At 40.2% G+C, this 23,761-nt stretch overlaps 1 protein-coding gene and 1 long non-coding RNA gene across 5 annotated transcripts in view; one reads left to right on the forward strand and one right to left on the reverse strand.

The window, feature by feature from the left end:
* Positions 1–20,380, forward strand: part of LOC147145023 (uncharacterized) — a 37,248-nt gene extending 16,868 nt beyond the window's left edge. For 3 of the 4 annotated variants that reach the window (XR_015087357.1, XR_015087358.1, XR_015087360.1), the window contains 5 exons: positions 10,433–10,586; positions 13,605–13,829; positions 13,910–14,020; positions 14,762–14,895; positions 20,178–20,380. This is a non-coding gene — a long non-coding RNA (uncharacterized LOC147145023). Of the gene's footprint in view, positions 1–6,683; positions 6,836–10,432; positions 10,587–13,604; positions 13,830–13,909; positions 14,021–14,761; positions 14,896–20,177 lie in introns of all 4 variants that reach the window. The other variant, XR_015087361.1, reaches the window with a different exon arrangement.
* Positions 2,993–21,712, reverse strand: capn12 (calpain 12). The gene is made up of 22 exons (XM_086034963.1): positions 21,356–21,712; positions 20,102–20,171; positions 19,681–19,799; positions 16,228–16,361; positions 15,966–16,137; positions 15,802–15,886; positions 14,750–14,834; positions 13,907–13,984; positions 13,633–13,808; positions 12,049–12,293; positions 11,959–11,970; positions 11,801–11,880; positions 10,448–10,570; positions 9,829–9,865; positions 9,681–9,752; positions 9,125–9,170; positions 8,816–8,877; positions 8,189–8,257; positions 6,926–7,004; positions 6,693–6,809; positions 5,969–6,021; positions 2,993–5,886 (listed from the first exon to the last, which is right to left on the reverse strand). The coding sequence occupies exons 1-22, from the start codon at positions 21,551–21,553 to the stop codon at positions 5,860–5,862; spliced, it is 2,139 nt and encodes a 712-aa protein (XP_085891089.1). The 5' UTR covers positions 21,554–21,712; the 3' UTR covers positions 2,993–5,859.
* Positions 21,713–23,761: the final 2,049 nt, after the last annotated feature.

A 23,761-nucleotide genomic window follows, 5' to 3' on the forward strand; every position in this document is an offset into this window, starting at 1 on the left:
GCAGACAAGAAGCCAACTTACGCAATAGCACCAACCACCTTCTGTCTTTACAATGGCTTCACTCTCACACTTTCCAGCAACCATCAGCAGCGCTCCCCAGATGCCACCCCCACACTATACACTACAACTCTGCAAGCTCTATTCTTGTGGCGGTGGTGGCAGCCCCCGCCTCTATGGTACAAAAATACAAGCCGCACCTCCAAGAACAGACGAAAAGCTCACTGTCAAAGCATCATCAACGTCCCACGGGACAGCTTGGAGAGGGAGGCAGGCAAGGGAGCAGGTGGAGGGATGAGAAGAAGCAACACAGGGAGGGCCTCACATACACTCGTGTGACGTGATGGAGCTTCGGTGGATATAAAAAGTCTACACACCCCTGTTCAAATGCCAGGTTTTTGTGATGACAAAGTATGAGACCAAGACAAATTTCTTCTTTTCTAAACTTTTCCCACCATTCGAGTGATCTAAAATCTGTACCCTTAACCTGAGAAATAGTTTAGACAAAGAAAGTAAAAAATAACAACTGTGGACACACGCTTACAGCTGTGCTCGGCATTAACCACATTTCAACTCGTTACAGTAAATGGGAGTCAGCACACCTGCCACCATTTAAAGTTCCTCTAATTGACATCAAAATAAAGTTCAGATGTTCATGTAGGTGATTCCTGACACTATGATAGTAAGTTATAATGGTAGACAATAGATACAATGAAACAAACCTATGGTGGTGCCTTGAGATATGAGTGACCCGACACGATTTTTTCTAGATAAGAGCCATTATTCTGCCTTTTTTTTTCCTTTGCTTCGACTTGCGAGCGCTGTATGGCGGCAGTGAATTTAAAGTAATTCAACTTACTTGAGAATATTTAGCAGTTTAGCAAATCTTGAACAATTGATCAAAAAAGAAGCCTTAAGCTTTTTTATTGCTATTCCCACTGGGAAGGAACAAAGAGAATTACTGTACACAGTCAATTTAAAACAAACACATAGCTTTGCCTTAAAAAGTCAGTTTAGCTTAAATGTGAACAAACAATGCAAAATGCCATTAACATGCTATTAGCATTGCAAATCACGGTTTAAGAAGCAACATAGATATGAAAACAAACACTGGGGCAACACATGTAGACAGTTGACAAAACAGTTGACCCCCGTCTACTCGAGGTTCAGCATCCACAGGTTTGCATATTCCCAGAATTAAAAAAAAAAAAAAATCTTTATCAATATTTTTTAATGTCATTTTTTTCTGGGATATTTTTCCCAATTTTTCATTCATCAGCATTTTTGTTCCAAGAATTCTTTGGGGGTCAATTATATGCAGAGTTGCAAAATGTCTCTATTCATGGGCCGGCCAAGCATATACTCTTCATCTTCATCCAAAAATGAGTAATATTACAGCATCTTACGGATTCACTCACAGTAGTAGTAGAAGAAGTACTATTCTCCTTCATTGTGGCTGCAAGACTGTACTACATTGCCTACCATGAGGAGCTGTACAACATTAAATCATCAAACTGTATTTTTTTGTTTGTTTCTTGGGGATGGAGGATGGAACAAATGAATGCTATTTCCATTTATGTCAAAGATTACTTTTTAAAATTTTCTTTTTTTATTTATTTTTTTAGAAAAAATGTTTCCTTCACAAAAAATAACCCATTTACTTCGCCTAACGCTGATGCTCACATTCAAAGCAGTAAGACTTAACCATACGTGTTGTCATTAAATTTATTACATTACATTTAAGATACTCTTATGTTTTTATTTTGTAGTGGTTCATACTTGTATGACAGTTAAGAATGTTATTTTTTTTTCTTTTTCGTATTTGTTATTCATATTTCCATTTTTTTTTGTAAGACCTGAGAGGTTCCACTGGATAAAATGGATTTTTGAGCTGTTTTTTTTTTTTTTAAAGGGACACTTGGGTGAGCACTTATATAATAGGTTTGCATGTAAAAATGACATCAGTACTAAAGTGCCACACCCAAAAAGACTCGTCGTGATTTAACTTCTTAACTTCTTTTTTTGTGATTAGATTTACGACAAATTTCCCCGCGCCCTTTTGGGGCGTGGCTTATGTTATGTATTCGGTCTCAGCGGCCTACGTCATGGGAGGGAGGCAAGCGTGGTAATATTGCTCGCTTTGCCAGTTCTGTTGTCTAAAACGGCTACCGATCGCCACCAAAATGCAAATGCACATTACTACTCTTGTCCACTTCAACCTGTGAAAGTATAAAAGTGTTCTGCCCGGCTGACCTGTTTTCTGAATCTGAGCCGTGATTGGTCGTTGTGAGCAGTTGTGATGTCATTTTCAGTCGACAGAAGACATAATGGCCGCCTCCAGAGATGGCTAAAACGTAGAGGATTAACACTTATTCCACAAACGCAATAGTTATCAGAATAGCCTCTTTCAACTAGTGGGCCTGCTGGGAATATATTCTTGAAAAAAACATGTTTGGGTTGACTTCCACTTTAAGCAAAGAAGCAGTGTGCGCTCGTCCCAGCCTAAATCTATGTAGCTCTGCTCACTTTCACATTTCCTCATTCTCATATAAATCAGCCACGGAGAGGTTAATCCTTTTGATATGTTGAAGTGGTTATTAGTAAGGATGTCCACATACATTTTGGTGCCAATTGATCGCCGTTTTTGGACGTTATAAGCAATGAAATTACAATGATTTCCAATGGAGAGTTTGAAATCGGTTCCTCCAGTGACTCCAACCGAACAAGGATAGAACGCTAGGGGGCGCGGCCATTCTCCTCATTAACAAGAGGCGTTATTCATGGAGTCACTTATTTCATAATTTCTCCCAAATTTATTGATAAAATAGAAAATGACAACTCATTCCATTTTCCTGATCAAAAAATATATAAAATGAACTTGTTCGTGAAAACATGGCCATCCCGGCCCCACCGTCCCTTTAATTTCCTCTCCTCATGTCTCCATCAGGATGTCGCTGAGGTGTGCACTTGACCTCATAATGAACACAAGGTGGTGTGAGAGCAGCAAAGGATTTATTAATACCAACATTTGTAGAGAGGCCATTGAGTGTGTAACAGGGTGGAGGATGCAATCTGTGCGACTCAGACACTAGAGAGAACAGGATGAGGGTGGTGATGGTGTGAGGGGGGTGGTGACTGGCTGTAATGAGGGATGATGGAGGGGGTGAGGGTGTGTTGACGCTGTACGTGGCGTCAGTGTGATAAGAATAGCGTGTAACGCTGCTGAGACATCATCCTCCCATTCGCACTGACACAACCAGTGCTCTGTGTATGTGTGCCAATCAATTGGTGAGTTTGAGGATATCAGCCAGGCAATGCTCTTGATTACATGATGAGTAAACTATTGGAGCCGCAGTGCTGCTTCTTACGAGCTCTGTGAGTACAGCTATGATGGATATATATATATATATATATATATATATATATATAAATATATAAAAAGTCTACACACCCCTGTCCAAATGCCTGGTTTCAGTGAAAAAAAATAGACCATGGTAAATCATTTCAAAACTTTTCCTACCATTATTAATGTGATCTATGAAGTATACAACCCAATTCTGAAAAAAAAAAAAAAAAAAAGAAAGAAAGAAATAACCGTGGTCATGTGGTTGCACAAGTGTGCACTCATAGGGATGGGGCTATGTTTGAAATGAAGCACTCAACATTCAAATGCCAAATAAGTGAGAGTCAGCACACATCTGCTACCATTTAAAGTGTCTCTGATTAACGCCAAATAAAGTTCAAATGATCTAGCAGCTTAGAGAAGGCGTTAAATATACCATGGAACACAGTGAAGACTGTCATCATCAAGTGGAGAAAAGCACAAAAGTGACATACCAAGAATTGAATTTGAACTTTTTGGCCATAATTCCACAAGGTATATTTGGCACAAACACAATACCGCTCATTATCAAAAGTGCACCACACTAACATACATACTACCGGCATGGTGGTGGAAGCATTTTGCTGTGTGGCTGTTTTTTTCTTCAGCTGGAACTGGTGGCGGGAATTATAAATAGTTCCAAATCAAAGTCAGTGTTAAAGTCTTCTGCTAGAAGCGCAAAAAATATCAGGAAAAGCCTACTAGAACATCTGAACTTTATTTGGGGTAAATCACCAGCGCTTAAAATGTAGACAGTTTTGTGTTGACTCTCATTTGGCATTGGTTCATTCTGAACACAACCACATCTGTAGTTATCCAAGGTTTGCACATTTGTGCAAACACGTGTTGATATCTGTTAATTTTCACTTTTTCTCTCAAAAATATTTCTCAGCGTTAAAGGCTTAAGTCAACCCAAACATATTTTTTTCAACAATATTTTCTATGGAACATGGGCGGAGTCAGAACGTGGTTAATGGGCGGGTCTGGAAAAATCAGGGTGGGCCTGAATATTTCTGTCACTGAGGACAATCCTCCTGTCCCGACACATTGTATATATTTACATAAAATGACTAACTGAATAATATGAAGTTCAGCTCTCCCTTAGACAACCACAATTATGCCATTCTTAATATTCAATAAAATAAAAACACAACAAAACTCAAATTCAAAAATAATTGACTAAAAATTTATATTTTTCGTGAATGTCACTGAGTGGGCAGTCTGTCAATCTGGCCCATGGCTCTGCCCCTGGTATGCAGGCCCACGAGTTGAAACAAGTAATAAATATTGTATTTGTGGAATAAGACTTAATCCACCGTTTTTGTCCATCTCTTGGGTCGGCCATTTTGTCACTTCTGTCGGCTGAAAATTACATCACTAATTGCTCAGGGCACAGCTAACAACCAATCACAGCTCACCTGTTTTCTGAAGCAGAGCCATGATTGGTCGTTATCCGAGCCCTGCGCATCTGTGATTTTTTTTTGTGTGATTTTCAGTCAACAGGACTGACAAAATGGCCGCCGCCTGAGATGTTTATTGCCTTGTTTCAACTAGTGGGCCTACATTAAACATACCGGTATTCTCGAAAAAAATATGTTTGGGTTGACTTCCTCTTTAAAGGTCAGAGTGCAAACATTTTTCAGAGTCTGTTTACATTCATATTCTCATTGGTAATAGGTTTTATAATACATACAGGTCACTTCCTGCAAGTTGTCAACCACGGATCGATTAGAAAATGGGATTTACTTACTCATTCCGAACCTCATGGAAGCTCGAGGAATCGTGGCTCTAGCCACCGGAAGTGACGTAGATATAGCTAAACCGCTCGCTACAGCATAGACTGTACAATTTCCATGCGCTACACAACACAGCACATTCAATGACGAACGATGTTTTGGAATGAGAATGATTTTGAAACGCACGAGCCAACAGAAGGGGAGGTTATCAGACCGGTCATGATTAGTAGGCACTGAATCCTCCGGCCACTGTGACGTCACATCTCCGGGAAAAGCAGAAGATGAGGGGGCGCGAGATTCAAACGGCAGACGACACATTCTGAATTGTATTTAGTGATTAAACTGCTGTCTCCCAACGAACTAATCAAATTTTAGTGACAGTTATGCATTGTAAAGGGGGTTCTAGAGGGCTACAGAAAAGTTTTCAATGTTTGCACCCTGACCTTTAAAGTCACTTTTGAAATTATTTATCTTGGTCTCGTTTTTTTTTTTTTTACAAAAACCTGGCATTTGAACAGGGATGTGTAGACTTTTTACAACCACTATAGGGCCAATTAGATCATTTTTAGGGGGTTTAAGAAATGGGCAATGGGCTGTCACTTGTATAGCACTTCTAGAAGTTTTTTGTGGAGGTGCAGTACATAAAAAACATTGGAAAAAGAGTTGCGTGAGTGTATGCGTGTACGTGATATTCCCAGTGTGTCACATCAGTGACGCTCTGCCCGGTCCACACGGAGACGCTCGTCACACCAGCAGAAACCGAATGAGCCACTATGATGGACAAAAAGTCCCACAGAGAATGAGATCACGCTGAGGTTGACTTTGTTGTAGGATACTCGCAACTAATACTCACAGCATCGATGCCTTTGACTTTCACCTCGCGGCTGTTCTCTGATTCATACAATGCTGAGGAAAGAAGCAGCAGGAAATGACTTCTTAGAACACACACAGTCGCCATCCCTCTTGAAACATTTGCCCACCTCTTAGAGGTTTCATAGAAAAATTTAGTGATCTTGGGGAAAAAAACAACATTGTTGTGCTCATAATTTTACATTTTTACTTACTTTTTGTAAGCTATGACAGATGACTGAATGGGGACCATCTCATTATTTTCCTTATTGCTGTTTTCTGAAGACTGTTTAATACTTATGTAATAAATGTTGAATGATTATGCTATTCTGAAATGCCTTATAATGCCTTCATTTAAATAAAATATTTTCTTTAAAGAATGATAAATGTCTTACAGATTCTGCCAAAGGTATGCAAACTTAAGAGCATAACTGAAAATAATTGGTACCCGCAAAGGGGGTTTGGACTTATGCAAAACATGTAGCCGCAGATCCGAATAAAGGCATGGAGCTAGGAAGACTTTTATTTTTAATGTAAATATGGATTTCACTGAGTTAATAATAATATAATCCCACAAGTGTTCTAATTTGCCACTACGGGGCATTTCTTCACAAACCGTACAATGTACAGTGTACACAGTACATCTTTGCGCCATAACATTCTTGTGTGTTCATTTTTTTCGTCTTTTTTTCTTATTTTACAAAAATGTTCAAAAATAGGTGTGTTACCAAAAAGCTTGCGCAGGCGGGTGACGGCAGCTACAAAGTCGTGGAAGGGAAGGTGAAGCTCTCCGGCTGCGAAGCGCTCATACAGCAGCTGGACTACTTTACCGTCGCACTTCATCCCTGACACAGAGAGCAGACGTGCAGCTGTACGTACTGTATAACTGTATGTGCGTGTGTGTGCGCGTGTGTGGGTGTGTGTGCGTCTGCGTGTGTGTCTGTCTGTCAGTGTTTTATACCAACAGCTTGCAGAGCTGCACTGAGTTCAAAAGGACTCATGGTGCCAGAGGAGTCCTCATCAAATTGGAAAAAGATGGCCTAAAAAGAGGAAGTGGGTCTTTATAACACTTCTCATTTATTGCATGTACAATATTATACCAAAATAGTACAAAACAGGATTAGTTGCGTTGTTCCTCAATGGATGCAATAAACCAGTTATTGTAAACCAGTAAACAATTCTCCATTAATGCTCCACAGTAATTCAAACATATCTCTTTAATCAACTACAAAAGTAAATGTGATGCTTGCACATATGTTCAAACGTTTGATGAGAGAACCTGGAAAAATATTCCAGGTGTTATAAAATTACACTAACCAGCTGTATATGTTTTTTTCTGAGGTTCTATATTCATCGATCCTTTTAATGTGTGTGTGTGTGTGTGTGTGTGTGTGAGGGTGTGTGTGCGCGTGTGCCTCTTTGTCAAAATCCCTGGCCCCAGCTGAGGACAAAATTGATGGATAGTTCAGGGGTGAAGAATATAACATTTTGTTACAGATCCAGATTAGGGTGTGAATCAATTTATTTCCACTTTTCGTTGTTACAGCCCTCTTGAATTGGGAACAAATTGGCAATGGTGTGTGGGGTGATGGTGGGGGTGGGGTTTGGAGCATTACTGTAATCCAGCTCCGTCAGTCTAGTGAAATATGTTAGCAGAGCTGGGCACCGCCTAACCGTCACAAAGTTCCCGGCTGCATATTCAGCCGACCCACGTGGTCCACGTCCTCGTCTGCAACAGCCAATCGGCGTCGAGAACTTAATGTACATGTCACACGCAGGCGCCGCACAAGCAGACACACCGCCAAATAAAGTAAAAATATCAAACGAAAACAACAGACACACGCAGACACACAGCATGGTGATCGGTGAAATAAAAACAATAATGGGCACATGTCATTGCGTCTGTGGAACCGAAAGGCATACAACACTGTTTTCTTTTTTCTTTTTTTGGCTGCGTGTGACGTGGTACCGGTTAAGTCCGTTCTCAACGCCGTTCGGCCAACTCGGACCGACTGGGACCAGGTGGGTCGGCTAAATATGCAGACGGGAACTTGTATTTTAGTACAAAATGCCGTTAGTGGCAATGGGGCACCTGCTTTGGAATTACCACCACCTGCAGGACTGGAGTGGAACACTATGTTCCAATCAAATGATCATTATCTGAAAAAGTGTTCGGTTTCACATACACAAACACGCACGCACACACACGCATGGCAATTGTCACCTGCAAGTGGCGTAGATCAGACAGCAATACTTCTGTTTGCTGACGATTCAGACTGGCTCGTCCTTTGGTCTTATCAGCACAGTTAAGAACATCTCAATAGGAGAAAGGACAATTGAGGGCAGGAATGACGAGCGTATGAGTGAAAGTGTCTGTCTATCCTATCGCATCACTTCTGCGATTGGCTGGCAACCTGCACAGGGTGCACAAAGTTAGCTGGGACAGGCTCCGGCTCACCCTAATGAGAAGTGCTGGTGATGATAATGGGCGGATGCGACGGTACGAGGGCTCGAGAAGAAAGAGAAGACCCAAGAGGTGAATGAGTGGATGACACGATGTGGAGCACAATGGCACTGTATAAACCTGCATCGTATATTCCCTCCATCACAGAGTAGATAGATGGTTGCCACGGGGGATGTGTGAGTCCTCACCTGGGCATGAACGACTGGTGTTGTGTGACCAACGCGGCTATTAATAGCGTGTGGATAAAGGACGTTTGCTGACATGATTGCCAGGCACCGCGAAGGACACTCGGGTGGAGTTCGGGGCCAAAACGGTAACTGTGAAAATCATTAGCAACTTGGTCGAGGCAGCATTTAGCAGCACTACTGGGTGACCTGAAAAGGATACGTCTTCTCCAAAAATTAGCTGCCTGCATGTCTCCAGCGGCAGGTGGTAATCTTTGTCAAGCACTGGCAACGAGGGGAAAAAAAGACAAGGAAGAGGAAAATGTGTGGGATGAGGTGAGGATGAGGGCAAGTCTGGGCATAGTTACGACTCTGAAATAAGATTCAGTTACGCCACTGGGCAGGAAGTGATGAGCTTCCGTCTAGACTGGTGACCTCTGTGACTTCTTTAAGACTTAAGCACGTTGCTACTACGTCACCACCTAGTGGTAACCAAGGGTGTAACGGCGGGCAGCAAATAACAAAAAGTCACCTGAGTTGAAAAGCGTCATCAGTTCCTTTGGGTTCAGCCTGTTGTCCTATGTGGCAAAAACAGTATTATTAATATAATATGACATTTTCTTAAGGTAGCCTACTCAGAGCTGACATATGAAACATTTTGTTGTTATTATTTGTATACTGATAATTGGGTCTCTGGTCTCTTGGTTGTGTGCCTGCCAGGGGCGTGCAAAGAAGCAGGGTGGTGGTGGTGGTCCGGGGGGGGGGGGGTTGGAACTATTTGGCATGGCAAAACACTCGACATGTGTATCAATCAGAATAATCTTCCTAAAAAAAACTTTGAGCTGTCAGCTATAAGCCAAACGGTAAGCAGAGCTGCAGTGTTAGCACATAGCGTTAGCTTCTGGGCTGGCTCACTTGCATGAGGCAGTGCAAGAATTATAACTGTGATATCATTCTTGATCCTCGGGGTATTTTGACCAACGCATGTCACAGACATGTTATCAAGACACCTGATTAAATTGGAAATATGTAATGCGCAAAAATACAAATTAAATGCATAGTATGTCCAGCGTCTATTCGGTACTTACTGGTCCAGCCTCTTCATCAAATGTCCTCAGAACTCTCATTTTATCCTCTGGTGCAACAGGAGCGGTCATCACCTGTTTGACAGAAACCATTCATCTGGTCCAGGCACCACTGTACTGTGTAAACAATATGAAGCAAAGATATTCTCACCGGGAGATAGCTGGAAGTGCAGGTGAAATCCTGAGCCCTGAAAACGTAACACACGAAATACAGAGTCAATAATGTCTGTGTAGATTCTTAGTCATCCAAGTCATTTTAATCCCCAAAGGTTGAACTGACGCAACTAAACTCTTCTTCAATGGTATCCACTCTCTAATAACAAGTCATAAGATGACACATTATACTTGCACAATACAAATATAATAATGCTATAGCTTTGTTTTGATGTAAAATAGGTTGCAGTTTGCAGTGGCATTGAATTTGAACAGCGCTGCATCACCTTCTTCATCTTCAGCATCTTGCCACAATTTCAAACATTTCCCGGGGGCCAAAGCCCCAAAGCAATGCAAATCTAGGGGGTTGCGCTATGGCGTATGCGCCACATGCAGCAGATGCCCGGTGGTGTACTTTCACAGTTGATGGGTGGCTAGGTAGGCAGACATCAAACTATGTATGTACAAGCAATTAAAATGTCATTTTTCCATAAGCGTTTCTGCTTAAATTAACACCTCTCTGCCAGTATCATTTGAAAGTGAGAATTATTGCCTTTGAAAAGGCACAAGTTTTGATGCAATTTCTATGTTCCAACTTTCAGCTTTGTCCATCTCACCCCAAACTGTTGGCAGTCTTGGAGAAGATGCGGACAAAGAACTCTCCGGGCTGGTTGGGCCGATAGGTGGACGCCACAAGGACGTAGTTACCCGGGTCCAGGTGTACTTTTCTCCACACGGCCCTGCAAGACAAGCGCTGTAAATATGTGACCGTCCTATGCATTACCATTTCAAGACAATTGAATAAATGTTCAGATTTCCACCTTTTACACAGTCGAAATTAATAGATTGAATGTCAAGTTTGTTGTTTTACACGTTTTGTTGGTAAACATTTGAGGTAAAAATATAGCCTTTTATAAACCAAGGGACCATATTCGGTAACATAAACTAGTGTTTCCCAAGGCACATATTTTACATTTTCCCACTCAATAATCACTGCGGTATATACACTTGTGACCTAATGTTTGGGTAGCGTCGCAACCGTGCTTCGTGACTGGTTGACTTCATGCTACCATGGACGTCCTACTTCAGGATCCCTCGTCAACTATCGGGTCATCATGATGACTTGAAATCTCGTCTTGTCATGTTTTAACCGCTGGGTGACACTAAGATGACGTCGTAAACAAAGACAGATTCTTTGTAGTAAATACATTTATGGGCCAATTAAGTGGAATTGGATAACACACGGCACACTTGCACTCTAAAACTGCTGTGTCAAAAGTAAGCCAAACTAGGTGAAATTGATAACCCAGCGCTGGGTCCAAAGGGGACCCAGCCAATACTGGGTTATTTATAGCCAAGGAATTATTGGGTTGAGGGTTTGACCCAGCAAGCTGGGTCAAGATTTTGATGCAACAAGTGGTAAAAATGACCAAGAAATGGGTTATCAGTATAACTATTGTTACAAATGGTCCTGATTTCATTCCCAACATTCTCGAAGAAAAAGAAGAAGAAGAAGCTACTTTCCCCTGTCAGGGTCTCCACAGCGAGCCACAACCAGCATGATACATTTGGCACAGTTTTTACACTCGATGCACTTCCTCATGCAACGCTCCCATTTTCAATGGGTGGACTGTCAACCCAGAACTGCATTTGAAAGTCACACTTTTTACTCACTGAGCCATCCATCTACCAACAATGTTTTCTTAGAATATTACAAAACTGTTAAAAACGCCGGCCACCTTCAGTCCGCCCAAACTCGATCCTCAACCCAATCTATTGGATCAAAAGAATTAACCCACATTTGGGTAAGAGAAACCCAATCAACTCAAAATCCACGGCTACCCAGCGAGTGGGTTAGGAAAACAACCCAGCATTTTTTTAGTGTGTGATGAGTTGTCAAAGTACACCGATGGGACTCACTGACCTCCTCATACTGAAGGTCAACGCTGTTCAACGTGTAAGCTTTTTACCTTTGAGCCCTATATTTTCCTGAACGACCAACTGGACGATTTTTCATGAAGAAGTTGCGGTCCAGACACATGCCCTGAAGCTGTGTGGAAATGATAGGTCTAATTAAATTCCATCATGCCAACAACAACAAAAAAATGTTCATTCATCAACAACCAACCTCGGAGGGAACCTGAAAAACAAAATAAAACAAAAAGAAAAATGTAAATCGGACGTTGGTGTATTCTTTCTAAAGGATGTGAATGAGGACCTTGTAGATGTGGAAGCCCATGTAGAGGAAGTGCACTTTGTCCTTGCGCCTGCGGTCTTTCTGCAAGATTTCCACCAGCACCGTGCACTTTTTGGCTTTTGTCTTCTGCTTCTCTGTCTTCTTGCCCTCGTTCGGGCCGCTCTCTTCCTCCTCGTCGCCGTCTTCCTCGTCCTCCTCATCTTCCTCATCCGGCTGGTCCTGCTCTGTGAGAACCAACTGAAACTGAGGATTCTTCCAAAAGGAACCTAAGGAGAAGGAATCAAGTGATGAAAAGAGAAAAGTGTGATGCGTGAAAGCATCACCCAACGACCAAATTCAAAATACAAATATCATTTAGAGCAGTGATTCTCAAAGTGTGGTACTCCCTCTAGTGGTACATGAACAATGACTGAATAAATGATCAAACTGTGTACTGTAGAACGGTACAGTCACTTTTTCTTTTTTTTTAATCCAATAATGTACATTACATTTGTTAAGTACAGTTCAGTTGTATTAACCTTTTAAGTACAACATACTTTTGGAACGGTTTGTTTTCAAACATTTATGTAGGTGCCATTTTTATGTAACAGTTAGCCAACTATGCTACTGTATTTTAATGTCTGTCCCAAAGGTGGTACTTGGAGAGCCAAGTATTATTTAACGTGGTTCTTGGTGTAAAAACTTTGAGAAACACTGATTTACAAGATTTATTTGCAGAAAATAAAACACTGATCAAAAGTTTGGCAAACATTGAACAATTTGTTATAACTGGTTGTTACGTGATGTGTCAGTTGCTATGCAGTTGCTATGGTCCTTTTATGCTTTGTCCTTTATGACGTCATGTAGGCCTGAAGTCTAACAGTTTAAAAGCTTCAGTGACTCAGGTCAGCACGTCAAACCTTTTTTGAGTGAGGATGCAAACTCTCTTCCAATCATGATCTCTGTTGTTACTTTGTATTTTTGTTGACAAAGACTTTTTACTCTTCAACTTCCGTGTCATGTCTGCGTATGGGTCCAAATCACAACTCATCTAAAAAGAGGCTTCAATCCGTTTATCGCCACTCCCAGTTGAAGTTTATTGTCAAACTAAACATCAAACAAAGAGAATTACATATTGTATATATTTAGCATTAATAAATCCAGTTTGCCCTCATGCTAACAATGCAAAACACCACTGATGGGCTAATGAATACCATCGGGTCACCGTGTTATAGAAATTTCAGCAGCGGGTATTTAAACACCAACGGTGGAGCAACACATACAATACAACGATACGCACAATCATATTTTCTTTATCCTTTGCAAAAATAATATTAACTAACTAGCAAGAAACTAATATTATAGCCCCTTACTGTGCCAGTTGTGAAACACTTCTTTGTGTGTATGTGTGTCTCTGTGTCTGTGTTATACGTACATACATGCATGCATGAATGCATTCATACAAACATACATACATGTGCACACAAGTACCCTGAGTTACAAGGTGGTCACGGAAGAAATGAAACGTGTATCTCAAGGCACCACTGTACCAAAAATTGTCAAAGTGTTTTTTTATGCTCTCTCAATTTTTTTTCCAGAGCTGCACACTTGTTATAGAGTACATACGGTTGTATTTTCGGCTTCCACCGGCGGAGCTCCCTTTCAGCCACAGTCCTTCATGCTCGTTGATGGTCCATTTAGAAGAGGCGGTGGAGGAGCTAAGGGGCTCCACAAGGCTGTCAGGATTGATACTGCAGAGCTCCACAAAGTCAAACTTCTTGCAAAAATCATCAGGGCTCATCCTGTTCCAGATCATACATACAGTAAGAGAGGGCGCTGCTGATATTCCAGCAAGTGAATCAAGTATTTGACTCGCTTTCTTTCGGTTTCTCATGCTTACCAGAACTCTCCATCTTCCCTACGTTTCATTTCAAGTCTCTTTTTCTCCTCTTTGGATACGTCTACCCATTCTTTGCTCCTGCAGACGCACACAAGGAGACGAGCTCAACATGTAGTAAGACAAGCAAATGTACACACACAAACAAACAAGGGGATGAGCAATTTTGAAAAATAATCTATTTGGGATTCCCCCCGCCCTAATATTGTGATTGCGATTTAATATTCAATTATTTTTTCAAGGTCTTTTTCCCATATATTTATTTACAAACAAGGAAGAAATTAAGCTGTATTAAAATAAACAATATCACATTAATTATAAATAAATAAATAAATGTTTTGTTTTTATAAGTTAGTCTTACTCTAAAATAAAGCTAAAATGAACCGCGAATTAATATGAAAGACTCTTTATGTATATACTTCGATTAGTTGTTAAATTGCTAAACAATTTGACTTGCAGTCTTTAAAGTGTCTGTATGAGAACTTCACAAAATTCTACCAAACAAGTGTGGCTTGAAACATATGTCAGTAAGGCATGAATCAGATAATGGAAGCCGTATCACGTTTTGTGTTTCATGAAACAATGATAATGTAACCATTTGGACTACACTTCTTAAGCACTAATCTTATCTAGACACTATATAAATAAACAAACAAATAAATAAATACAATGTTCATACTGTCTATATAAAAAGAGACTGACTGAAATACTGTAAAATTCTTTTTTTTTAATCGCAGCCTTTGCTATTTGACCACCGCATTCTGCTCCAAAGCAATGTCGGTTTGAATTTCATGAATTGTTCAGCCCTTACACAAACACACACATTCACACGCTGTGTGGCCTCACTTGTCACTCCAGGGTCCACGGTACTCAACAAAGCCCCATGGATTCCTCAGCCTAAGAAGCAAAATCTCATCTGCCTCATGCCTCACCTGAATCACACAAGAAATCAACATCAAGGGCGCTTCTACGCTGTCGTGATATCGCATTGGGTGAGGTCAAGTTACACGTTTTCAGGGAGATCGTTATTTGCAATCAAACTGTGTGGTGAGATGGTCAAATTTGAAGGTCACAATGAGCTCAGATGATGAAACAATAAAATGATTTGGCGTTTTAAAATGAGATGATAAAATTGTGATGTTAGACCAAATGAGTTTGTGAGATGATTTCATGAGAACATGAGATGAGATCAAATGAGGATGATGAAATGATGACATGAAATGATGATAATGCTACGTAAAGAGATTACTCCAACAGATTAGAAAAATAAAAAATATGAAATGTGGTAAAATGAGAATACGATATGAGATGGTTAAAATAATGAAGTGTGATGTTGAAATGAAATCAAATGAGGCTAGGACAGGAATAAATTGGAAAAGGATGAGATGTAATAAAATGAGACTATGAAATTATTACATTATAAAATGGTGGGATGAAATGTTTAACTAAAATAAAATGAGATTATGAGATGATTAAATTGTCAAATGTTATAATAGATAAACACATAAAGAAAATTAGGTCATCATGTGACATTGCAAAATCTTTAAAAAAAATCAAAATAATTCGCTGAGATCAGATGGTTAAGTTATAAAATGATGAAATGTGATAAAAAGTGTTGGTATGATGATATGTGGTGTATAAATTATAACATTAAAAAACTATTGAATTATGAGATGAAATGAGGAAATGATTAAATAATCAAATGTGATAATGAGATAAAATGAGAATAAGAGATGCACTACACTGGACTGAGATGATCAAATGAATTTAGCTGAATTGCGACAAATTTGATTATGAGATGAAAATATAACAAGATTATATGAGATTATAAAATGATGAGATGAGATGTTAATATTAGAGATCAGGTTGCATGCGGTTAAGAACTTGGGATATACTTTCCTGGTCAGTGTCAGTGATGGCGTAGGCGTGCCCCTTTATCAGCCCGTCCGCATCTATTTTACTCACCTCCTTGTAGCTGTTTGCCTGTGGACAAAAAAAAAAAACAATCCTTGCCTGTCATGCATGCAAACTTGCATGTCACGACATCTCCTGTGTACAATACCTGAATAAAGCAGCTGAGCAGGCTGCCACGGGTAAGGGCGGCCGTCAGCAATCTCCAGAAGACACGAGGCGTGTGCGAGGAGATGGGCAACGAGTACGCGATGCCCCCCGTGAAATCCTCCATCCCCTCTGAAATGTTACCTCCCCTCAGACTTCCATACGATCCCATTAACCTGCGAGCGTGCGAGAAATCAACACTGAAAGGGGCGGGGCCACGTCAGACTTGACCATGCGGGCATATGCTCGGAAGCGGCGGCACTGACTTGGCGTAGGCCTTCTCCACCAGGGCGCTCCAGTACTCATTGCGGGTGTGAGAGTAGCTAAAGAGCAGACGGCCCTCTCGCACTGGCAGCCTGTCATCCACAACCACCTCCACCCACTCACCATATTGCCAGAACTAGACGGGGCATGGGGGTGGGGTGGGGGGGGCGGGGCAGACAAAAAACATCATTTAGATGAATCATGCAGGAATTGGAGTCAAAAGACATCAAATTCTGTGACCAAATAGAAACCAAGCAGTGGCGTAGCTGGGCTGTATTCCACATGGGTTTTGAGGTCAAAGCGGCCCGACATTCCACATGCGAATAGAGGATAGAAAAAAAGCCCAAAAAGTAAGGAATAATTAAGCCAGGAATAGACCATGTCAGTGATTAGAATTGCAATAGCTGCCTTGTTTTATTACCATTTATTCCCACCCTTTCCCAAGACCTTATACAAACAGGAAAATTAAATAAATAAATAAATAAATAAATAAATGACTTACATGACCACCATAAATAACAACATGTAAAAAACATTTTTCCCACGCAATCACGATACAAATATATACACAAAATATATGTATGAGAAAACAACTTAAAGTGGAAATATTTTTTTTCAAGAATATGTTCCTAGCAGGCCCACTAGTTGAAACACGGCATTCTGATTAATAGTGCGTTTGGGCAAAATGAGTTAAGCAGCAACATCCACCCATTTTTAGCCATCTCAGGGGGCGGCCATTTTGTCACTTCTGTCAACCGAAAATGACTTCACAACTACCCAGGGCTCAGAGAACGACCAATCACAGCTCGGCTGTTTTCTAAAACTGAGCCATGATTGGTCGTCACCTGTGCACATATCAGGTGTGTTTAAACGGATGTGCAATAGGGAAGCAAAATGTTTGCTAGACACAGACAGAGTGACCATATAGTCTTTCAACCACTTACCCTAAGGACTTATACACACCTCAAAGACATTTTTGCAAGCGATCAGCCATTTGGATAACAATAAACATCATTTGGAATTTTTGTACGACGTTTTTGATTGATTGCTGGAAAGTGCGTTTAAAAACTGAAAACTAACCCCCTGACTTGACCGGCTTATGCTTGCACAGTGAAAGACGGAACTATATATATATATTTATATTCATATATATATGTATATATAGGAGTTTGCATGTTCTCCCCGTGCCTGCGTGGGTTTTCTCCGGGTACTTCGGTTTCCTCCCACATTTCAAAAACATGCATGGTAAGTTGATTGGACTCTCTAAATTGCCCCTAGGTGTGACTGTGAGTGCGGTTGTTTGTCTCTGTGTGCCCTGCGATTGGCTTGCAACCAATTTTCAGGGTGTCCCCCGCCTACTGCCCGAAGACAGCTGGGATAGGCTCCAGCACGCCCCACGACCCTTGTGAGGATAAGCGGTATAGGTAATGGATGGACGGATGGGGATATATATATATATATATATATATATATATATATATATATATATATATATATATATATATATATATATATATATATAATGTCAAATTGCACAAGAGTGACAGTGAAAAATGGGTTGTTAAGTGAGTTAAGTGATAAAATGCACAGTTCTCTTGTCCATTTAAAGGCAGTAATAGGTTGTGACGCACGGTGTGTTCTCAACAGGCCTGCAGCTTGTATGTGTGCGTGTGCGTGCCCGTGTGTGTGTGTATGTCAGTGGGTATTCACTACCTGCATGCCCGGACTGCTCTCAAATCACCATGACAGAGTAAAATGAGTTTACAGTCCCTCCGTCCTGCAAGTTAAGTCATGTCACATTCTCGTTAGGAGTCTCCAAAGGGCCTCTGCGCCCCGGGGAAAACACACTGAACAACTAATACCACTAAATTCTTCAACAATCTTTGACAAGAAGGTGAATGTGCCTCATCTTCAAGCATTCCCAGTACATAAGCTCCTGTTAAGTGAATGCGTTATTTTCTATTAAACCAAAGTAATGACAATTTTCATACCTGTAGTGCATGGCTATATATGATAAGCACGTGAAGGAGCTATATTTAAGCTTCAGTTGCAACCAATGTGTTACTACTTTTAATGATCAAATTACATGATTATCAGATACTACAATGCCCTCCATAATTAGTGGCAAAAACGTTCAAATGAATGCAATTTCAATTTAGGTGGCTGGATAGGCAGTTAGGTAGGTTTGGTGAATGGTTAGTGAAGGTAAGGAATGTTGGTTGGTTGGTTGCTTGGTTGGTAGGTGGTTAGCTTGGTTGGTTTGGTGGGTGTTTAGTAGGCACTTTGCGGTAGGCAGGTAGGTAGGTAGGTAGTAGGACTGGGAAAATCCACTTTTGTGCCAATCTGATATGGATCCCGATACCTGGGTTGCGATTCGATACGTATTGCGATACTTAAATATTATAAAAATATGTATTAAAAAAACAAAGTTGCCAAAGTTTGAACTTAAGTGCCATTTGACATGTATTCAGTGTCATGATAAATGCATAAACTGTTCCAGTAACTGTTCCTGATACACAGGAGTGCAATAAATAAAAATCCATTCAGAAAGTTCAACTTTAACGACCTCAAATGTTCCAAAAGTATGTTATAGAAAGTGCAAAACATAGCATAACGTAAGGTATCGAAAGTATCGATACTTCATCAACGTGTTGATATTTGGTATTAATGGCATAAAAAGTATCACGATACATTGTGTTACAATATTTTTTCCCAGCCTTAGTAGGTATGGAAGTAGGTAGGTAAGTAGGTAGGTTGTTCGGTCGGTCGGTAGGTGTATACGTACCTAAATTTAAAGGATGGTTAGTAGGTATTTGGTTGGTAGGTAGGTAGGTTTGATGAATGGTTAGTAGGTACTTGGTAGGTAGTTGGGTTTGGTAGATTGCTTAGTAGATTCTTGATAGGTATGTGCGTTGGTTGGTGAATAGGAAAGTACGGAATGTTGGTTGGTCTGTACTAGGTAGGCGGGTAGCTTTGTTGTTTTCCTAGGTAGTAGGAAGGAAGGTAGATAGCTGGGTGGGTAGGTAAGTATGTCGGTTCTTCCGTCTATCTGTCGGTCCATCAGTCCATCAGTTAGTCAGCTGGTTAGGTTGTCTGGTTGGCTGGTTTGCTGGTTGGTTGTGGGTTAGCTGGTAGCTAAGAGGGCTAGTCAGTAAATGGTAAAGGGCGGTAGTGGGTAAATCGGTAGTTTGGTAGCTTGTTTGGTTACGTTGGCACAAAAGTGTTATTTGATGAGTAAAACCAGGTGCAGATGAAACCACAAGTCATGGTCACAGTGGAACTATTCATGTTTATATTGGCGTGAGCAATTTAGCATTGGCAAGCTCCAAACATGATTCAAATCTCAACAGGCCTGACGTTGGGGAGGCTGGTAATGAGCTGTCTCTCATTAGTGGCGCAATGGGTGACATCAGAGGAGCACCCAATGTGGTCTATCCACTTATTGTATTACTCACCCTGAAATGGAAGATGCCAGCATAACACTTGGACAGGCTTTGGTTGGGCGGCACCACCTTGACAAAGAGTTTGGGGTGCATGGTGAGACAGGACAGCGCCGCCAGCAGCCAGCAGTTACCTGGGGACACAAGCCGATGTTTTTGTCTAGCAGCCAAACAAAATTGTTTCAAAAAACTGGTATCCCATGAAGTGAAATTCCTGGCATTATCAATCTCTGCCTTATAAACACAAAAATATGTACTAAAGTCACATTCCACTCCAAATGAAAACATCTGTTCCGCATTGTTTTTTGGTCTACAATACAGCTGGTGGTGTGGTGTAAGAAAAAAAGATGTTGGTGCACAGTCCCTCACGCCAAGTTTCATCTTCGGGATGGTCTTTTGCCATCAAGTAGATCTAGATCATTCCTTCCACACTCACCTAGCTGACCTTGGCAGATGTCAGTGGTGCCGATGGTGCCCTCCACAAACACAGCATTCTCACTTATGTCCTTCAGGGGTGCACCGAAAAGAGGACAGCGTGAGGGTGGCCAACAAACAAAGTCATGGAATGTCCCAAAACAACAAAATTGTGCAACATGTACACTCCCAGGGCACTTCATTAGGTAAGTCTGTTTAGGCGAATTCTGCCTCTACAAATACAAAAATGCTCATTTTTGATTGACACACTCTTCCTCACACTGTTTTATTTATAATCCACTGTCAGCCCCCAATATAGAAAGTTATACATATATGCCAATACGTTTTCTTTTTTTATAACTGCAAACACCACCTTAAAAATAGAAAAGAAAATCAACAAAAAATACTAATAATAATACATGTTGATGAATGAATAACAATCTGACATTGTCAATCAAAGGTCAGCCAGGCAGTTATTATTTTTTATCATGACAGAATTGCTGATGAAGCTTGACAGGTGCAGCTAATGAAGCATTCATTCAGCGTATTATGTGCCTAACATAATATAATATTGGCCATTATCAAGTTTTCTCATTTTTAATGTTGACATTTGCAATAATCCAAATTGGCTGGAATACATTAATGCTCTATATCGCAGTGGTTCTCAAATCTTTATACCACATGTCACCTAGAAAAAATGCTTAGCTCTCCAATTCCATAATCATTAACAATATTGAATACAGTAGTGTAGTAGGTCTAAGTGCCCATCATATTATTCCTAAAAAGTACAGTATATTTAATATTATCATTAGCAGCTGTAACATTATGCAGTTTGAACATTAACACTGTGCTTAACTAGCCGGAAAAAAAAAAAAAACTTAAGTAATGGTCCAATTAAAATATGTTGCACATAAATCTTAAATAATGTTTATACTTAAAGGTAAAAAAAAATAGTTCATTAGGTTATACTTGAAAGTTAAATACACCTGACCACTACTTAAAAATATACTGTACTGGATAAACAGAACAAGTTCACACATGCTTCATGATTAGATTCTTCATTCTGAAATATTTACATGTATTCCGTGTTTTAAATGCTATAAATTGTATTTGAATTTCATTTAGTGATTCCTTCTCATACCACTGGAGATAGGCATAGAGATACTGCATACCACACTTTGAGAAGCACTTATCTATTGGTTACATTAATAAATCCATTCCATTTCTTGATATTGGAAGCACTGGAATATGAACTGGTCAAATCTGTCTGGTCTACCTTGGGTCTCTTCCACTGGATGGCTTTTCTGGGGTCGTCATCCTCTGGCATGCCGATGGACTTCTGCTCGGCTGGAAAGCTCTGATCAGAAAACATCTCGCCGGACTTGAGACACTTCTCCAGGAGACTGTTAAAGTCCTGATCCTTAAACTTGATCGGGTTCCGGAAAGAACCTAAAGGCGCCTCCATGTTGTCCATGGTTGTCAGTGTACAAACACTTCAATCAACTGGGTTTTTTTTTAAACATAGAGCACACACCCGGAAAGAGAAGAAAAAGAGGAAGCTCCAGTAACCGCATGCGGCGCTGACGAGGTGCTGCCCCAGCTCGGGATGGTATGCGGATTGCCGGAGGGCGATGGAGGGCTGGAGTTGGCAATGACACGGTGCCAGGAGCCTCTTTGGTCCAGATAATTCATCATCCAACAGCATTGTAGATAGAAACAAATGTGTACTCAAAAGTGCAAGTCAGGGCAAAGCTTTGGAGTACCTGAACCAACACACTTTCTTTTTTATTATTTTCTTTATTTACAATTCATGTTTACAATTTTTTTTTAACATTTACAGTAGCGGTACTCTGTATTTTTCTTTTGTCAATTGTATATTGAGGTTGGGAAGCCAGTAGGCTGTCAGTATCCTTTACCGGGCACTAGATGGTAGTATAGTCCAGCTACACCTGCCATCAGGCTTGCTGACTGGTCTGAGCATGTCATGATGGAGGTCACCAGACAATGATGGGGAAAGTATGTAAATAATATCTAACCAATGACAAAAGCAACTATAAACTCAATTCGAAGCTCCCACCACCCTAATGTGATGATTATTGTTGTTGTAGTTAATCAAAATGAACATTTGAAAAAAAATCTTAATCTGATTAATTGCAGTTCTACACAACAACAGACGACAGCATTGAAACAGCTCTTAGTATGTTAGTGCAATTTACAAAGTACAAAATACATGCCTTTACAAAGAATAAAAACAAAATATTACATTAAATTTCCCTTTGGGATAAAAATGTAGTATGACAAAATAAGAGAAAGAGAATAATACATGATTTTTATACATATTGAATTTCTCTTTTGTAGTATCACCTTTATCATAAAATAAATTACAGTTACAATTAAAATGACACAAAATAAATGTTATATATATATATATATATATATTTGCCAGTAAAATCAGTATTATTAAATCAAATTATATATGGTCAATTTAAATTAATATAAGATTTTTAAAACTTGAACAAATTCAAATGTTCTATATATATATACACATATAAGTCAGGGGACGTTAATTAGTCTCAGGATATATATATACATATATATATATATATATAAAACACAGATAGCCAGGGTCAGCACAATAATTCAGCCCTCCAATACAGCCTTGAGCTTCTTCAGTTCCGGTAGTTATGTGCAGGGCCAGCGTAGCTCTCAAGGGATCAACATTCTGCAGGACGCGCTTGATCATTTCCAAAGTACTATTCCAGTAGTAGAGCGACTGCACAGCAGGCCCAGACTAGTGTCCCCAGTGTCGCGTGTCTTAATGTTTTGGTTTTTTTCCGGTCTCGCAAGATCCGGTGAGATGCTATAGTTTTTCAGCTGCAACATGTGAAAAGACTACCAAGTTTATTACGACAAAATGAGCCTTAATCACGCGATTAAAAAATTGACAGCGTCAAAAAGGGGGCTGCGTTAGCACAGTTCGGCATGATGTCTAGCTTTTGAAGATCTTTTGGTCTACTTCACTTCGTCAGGCAGGTCCTATTTAAGTGATTTATTGATTGAGAACAGGTGTGGCAGTAATCAAGCCTGGGTGTGGCTAGAGAAACTGAACTCAGGTATGATAAAGCACAGTTATGTTTTAAGGGGGGGGGCTAACACCTTTTCATACAAGGCCATGTAAGTTTGGATGTTTTTATCCTTTAACAATAAAGTCATTCCTTTAAAAACTGCATTTTGTGTTTACTTGTGTCATCTTTGACTCATATTTAAATTTGTTTGATGATCTGAAACATGTGTGACAAACATACAAAAAAATAAAAAATCAGGAAGGAGGCAAACACTTTTTCACATCCACCCATCCATCGTCCTGCACTGTACTCTAGTAACTAGCATGCATCTTTATTTATGAGTAAGGCCCAATCCCAATACCCACACGAGCACCCTTCGGCTTTCAATAAAGTGCACACCTAGAAGAAAATAGACGATTGCATTGACAGGAAAAAATGGGCTTCCGACTATTTTTCTAAGTTTTCCGCCTATCTTTTATCGCCTACAAAATGGGCGTCCATCAAAAGCGGATAGGTGGACTGGTCCGTCACATAGGCGGAATGCCCAGCTCTGTATTGAAATGTATATATATATATATTATATATATGTATATATATATATATATATATATATATAT

Source organism: Filicampus tigris, chromosome 7 (genome assembly GCF_054856515.1).
Source record: "Filicampus tigris isolate MCC_2025a chromosome 7, RoL_Ftig_1.0, whole genome shotgun sequence".
Classification (NCBI taxonomy): domain Eukaryota; kingdom Metazoa; phylum Chordata; class Actinopteri; order Syngnathiformes; family Syngnathidae; genus Filicampus; species Filicampus tigris.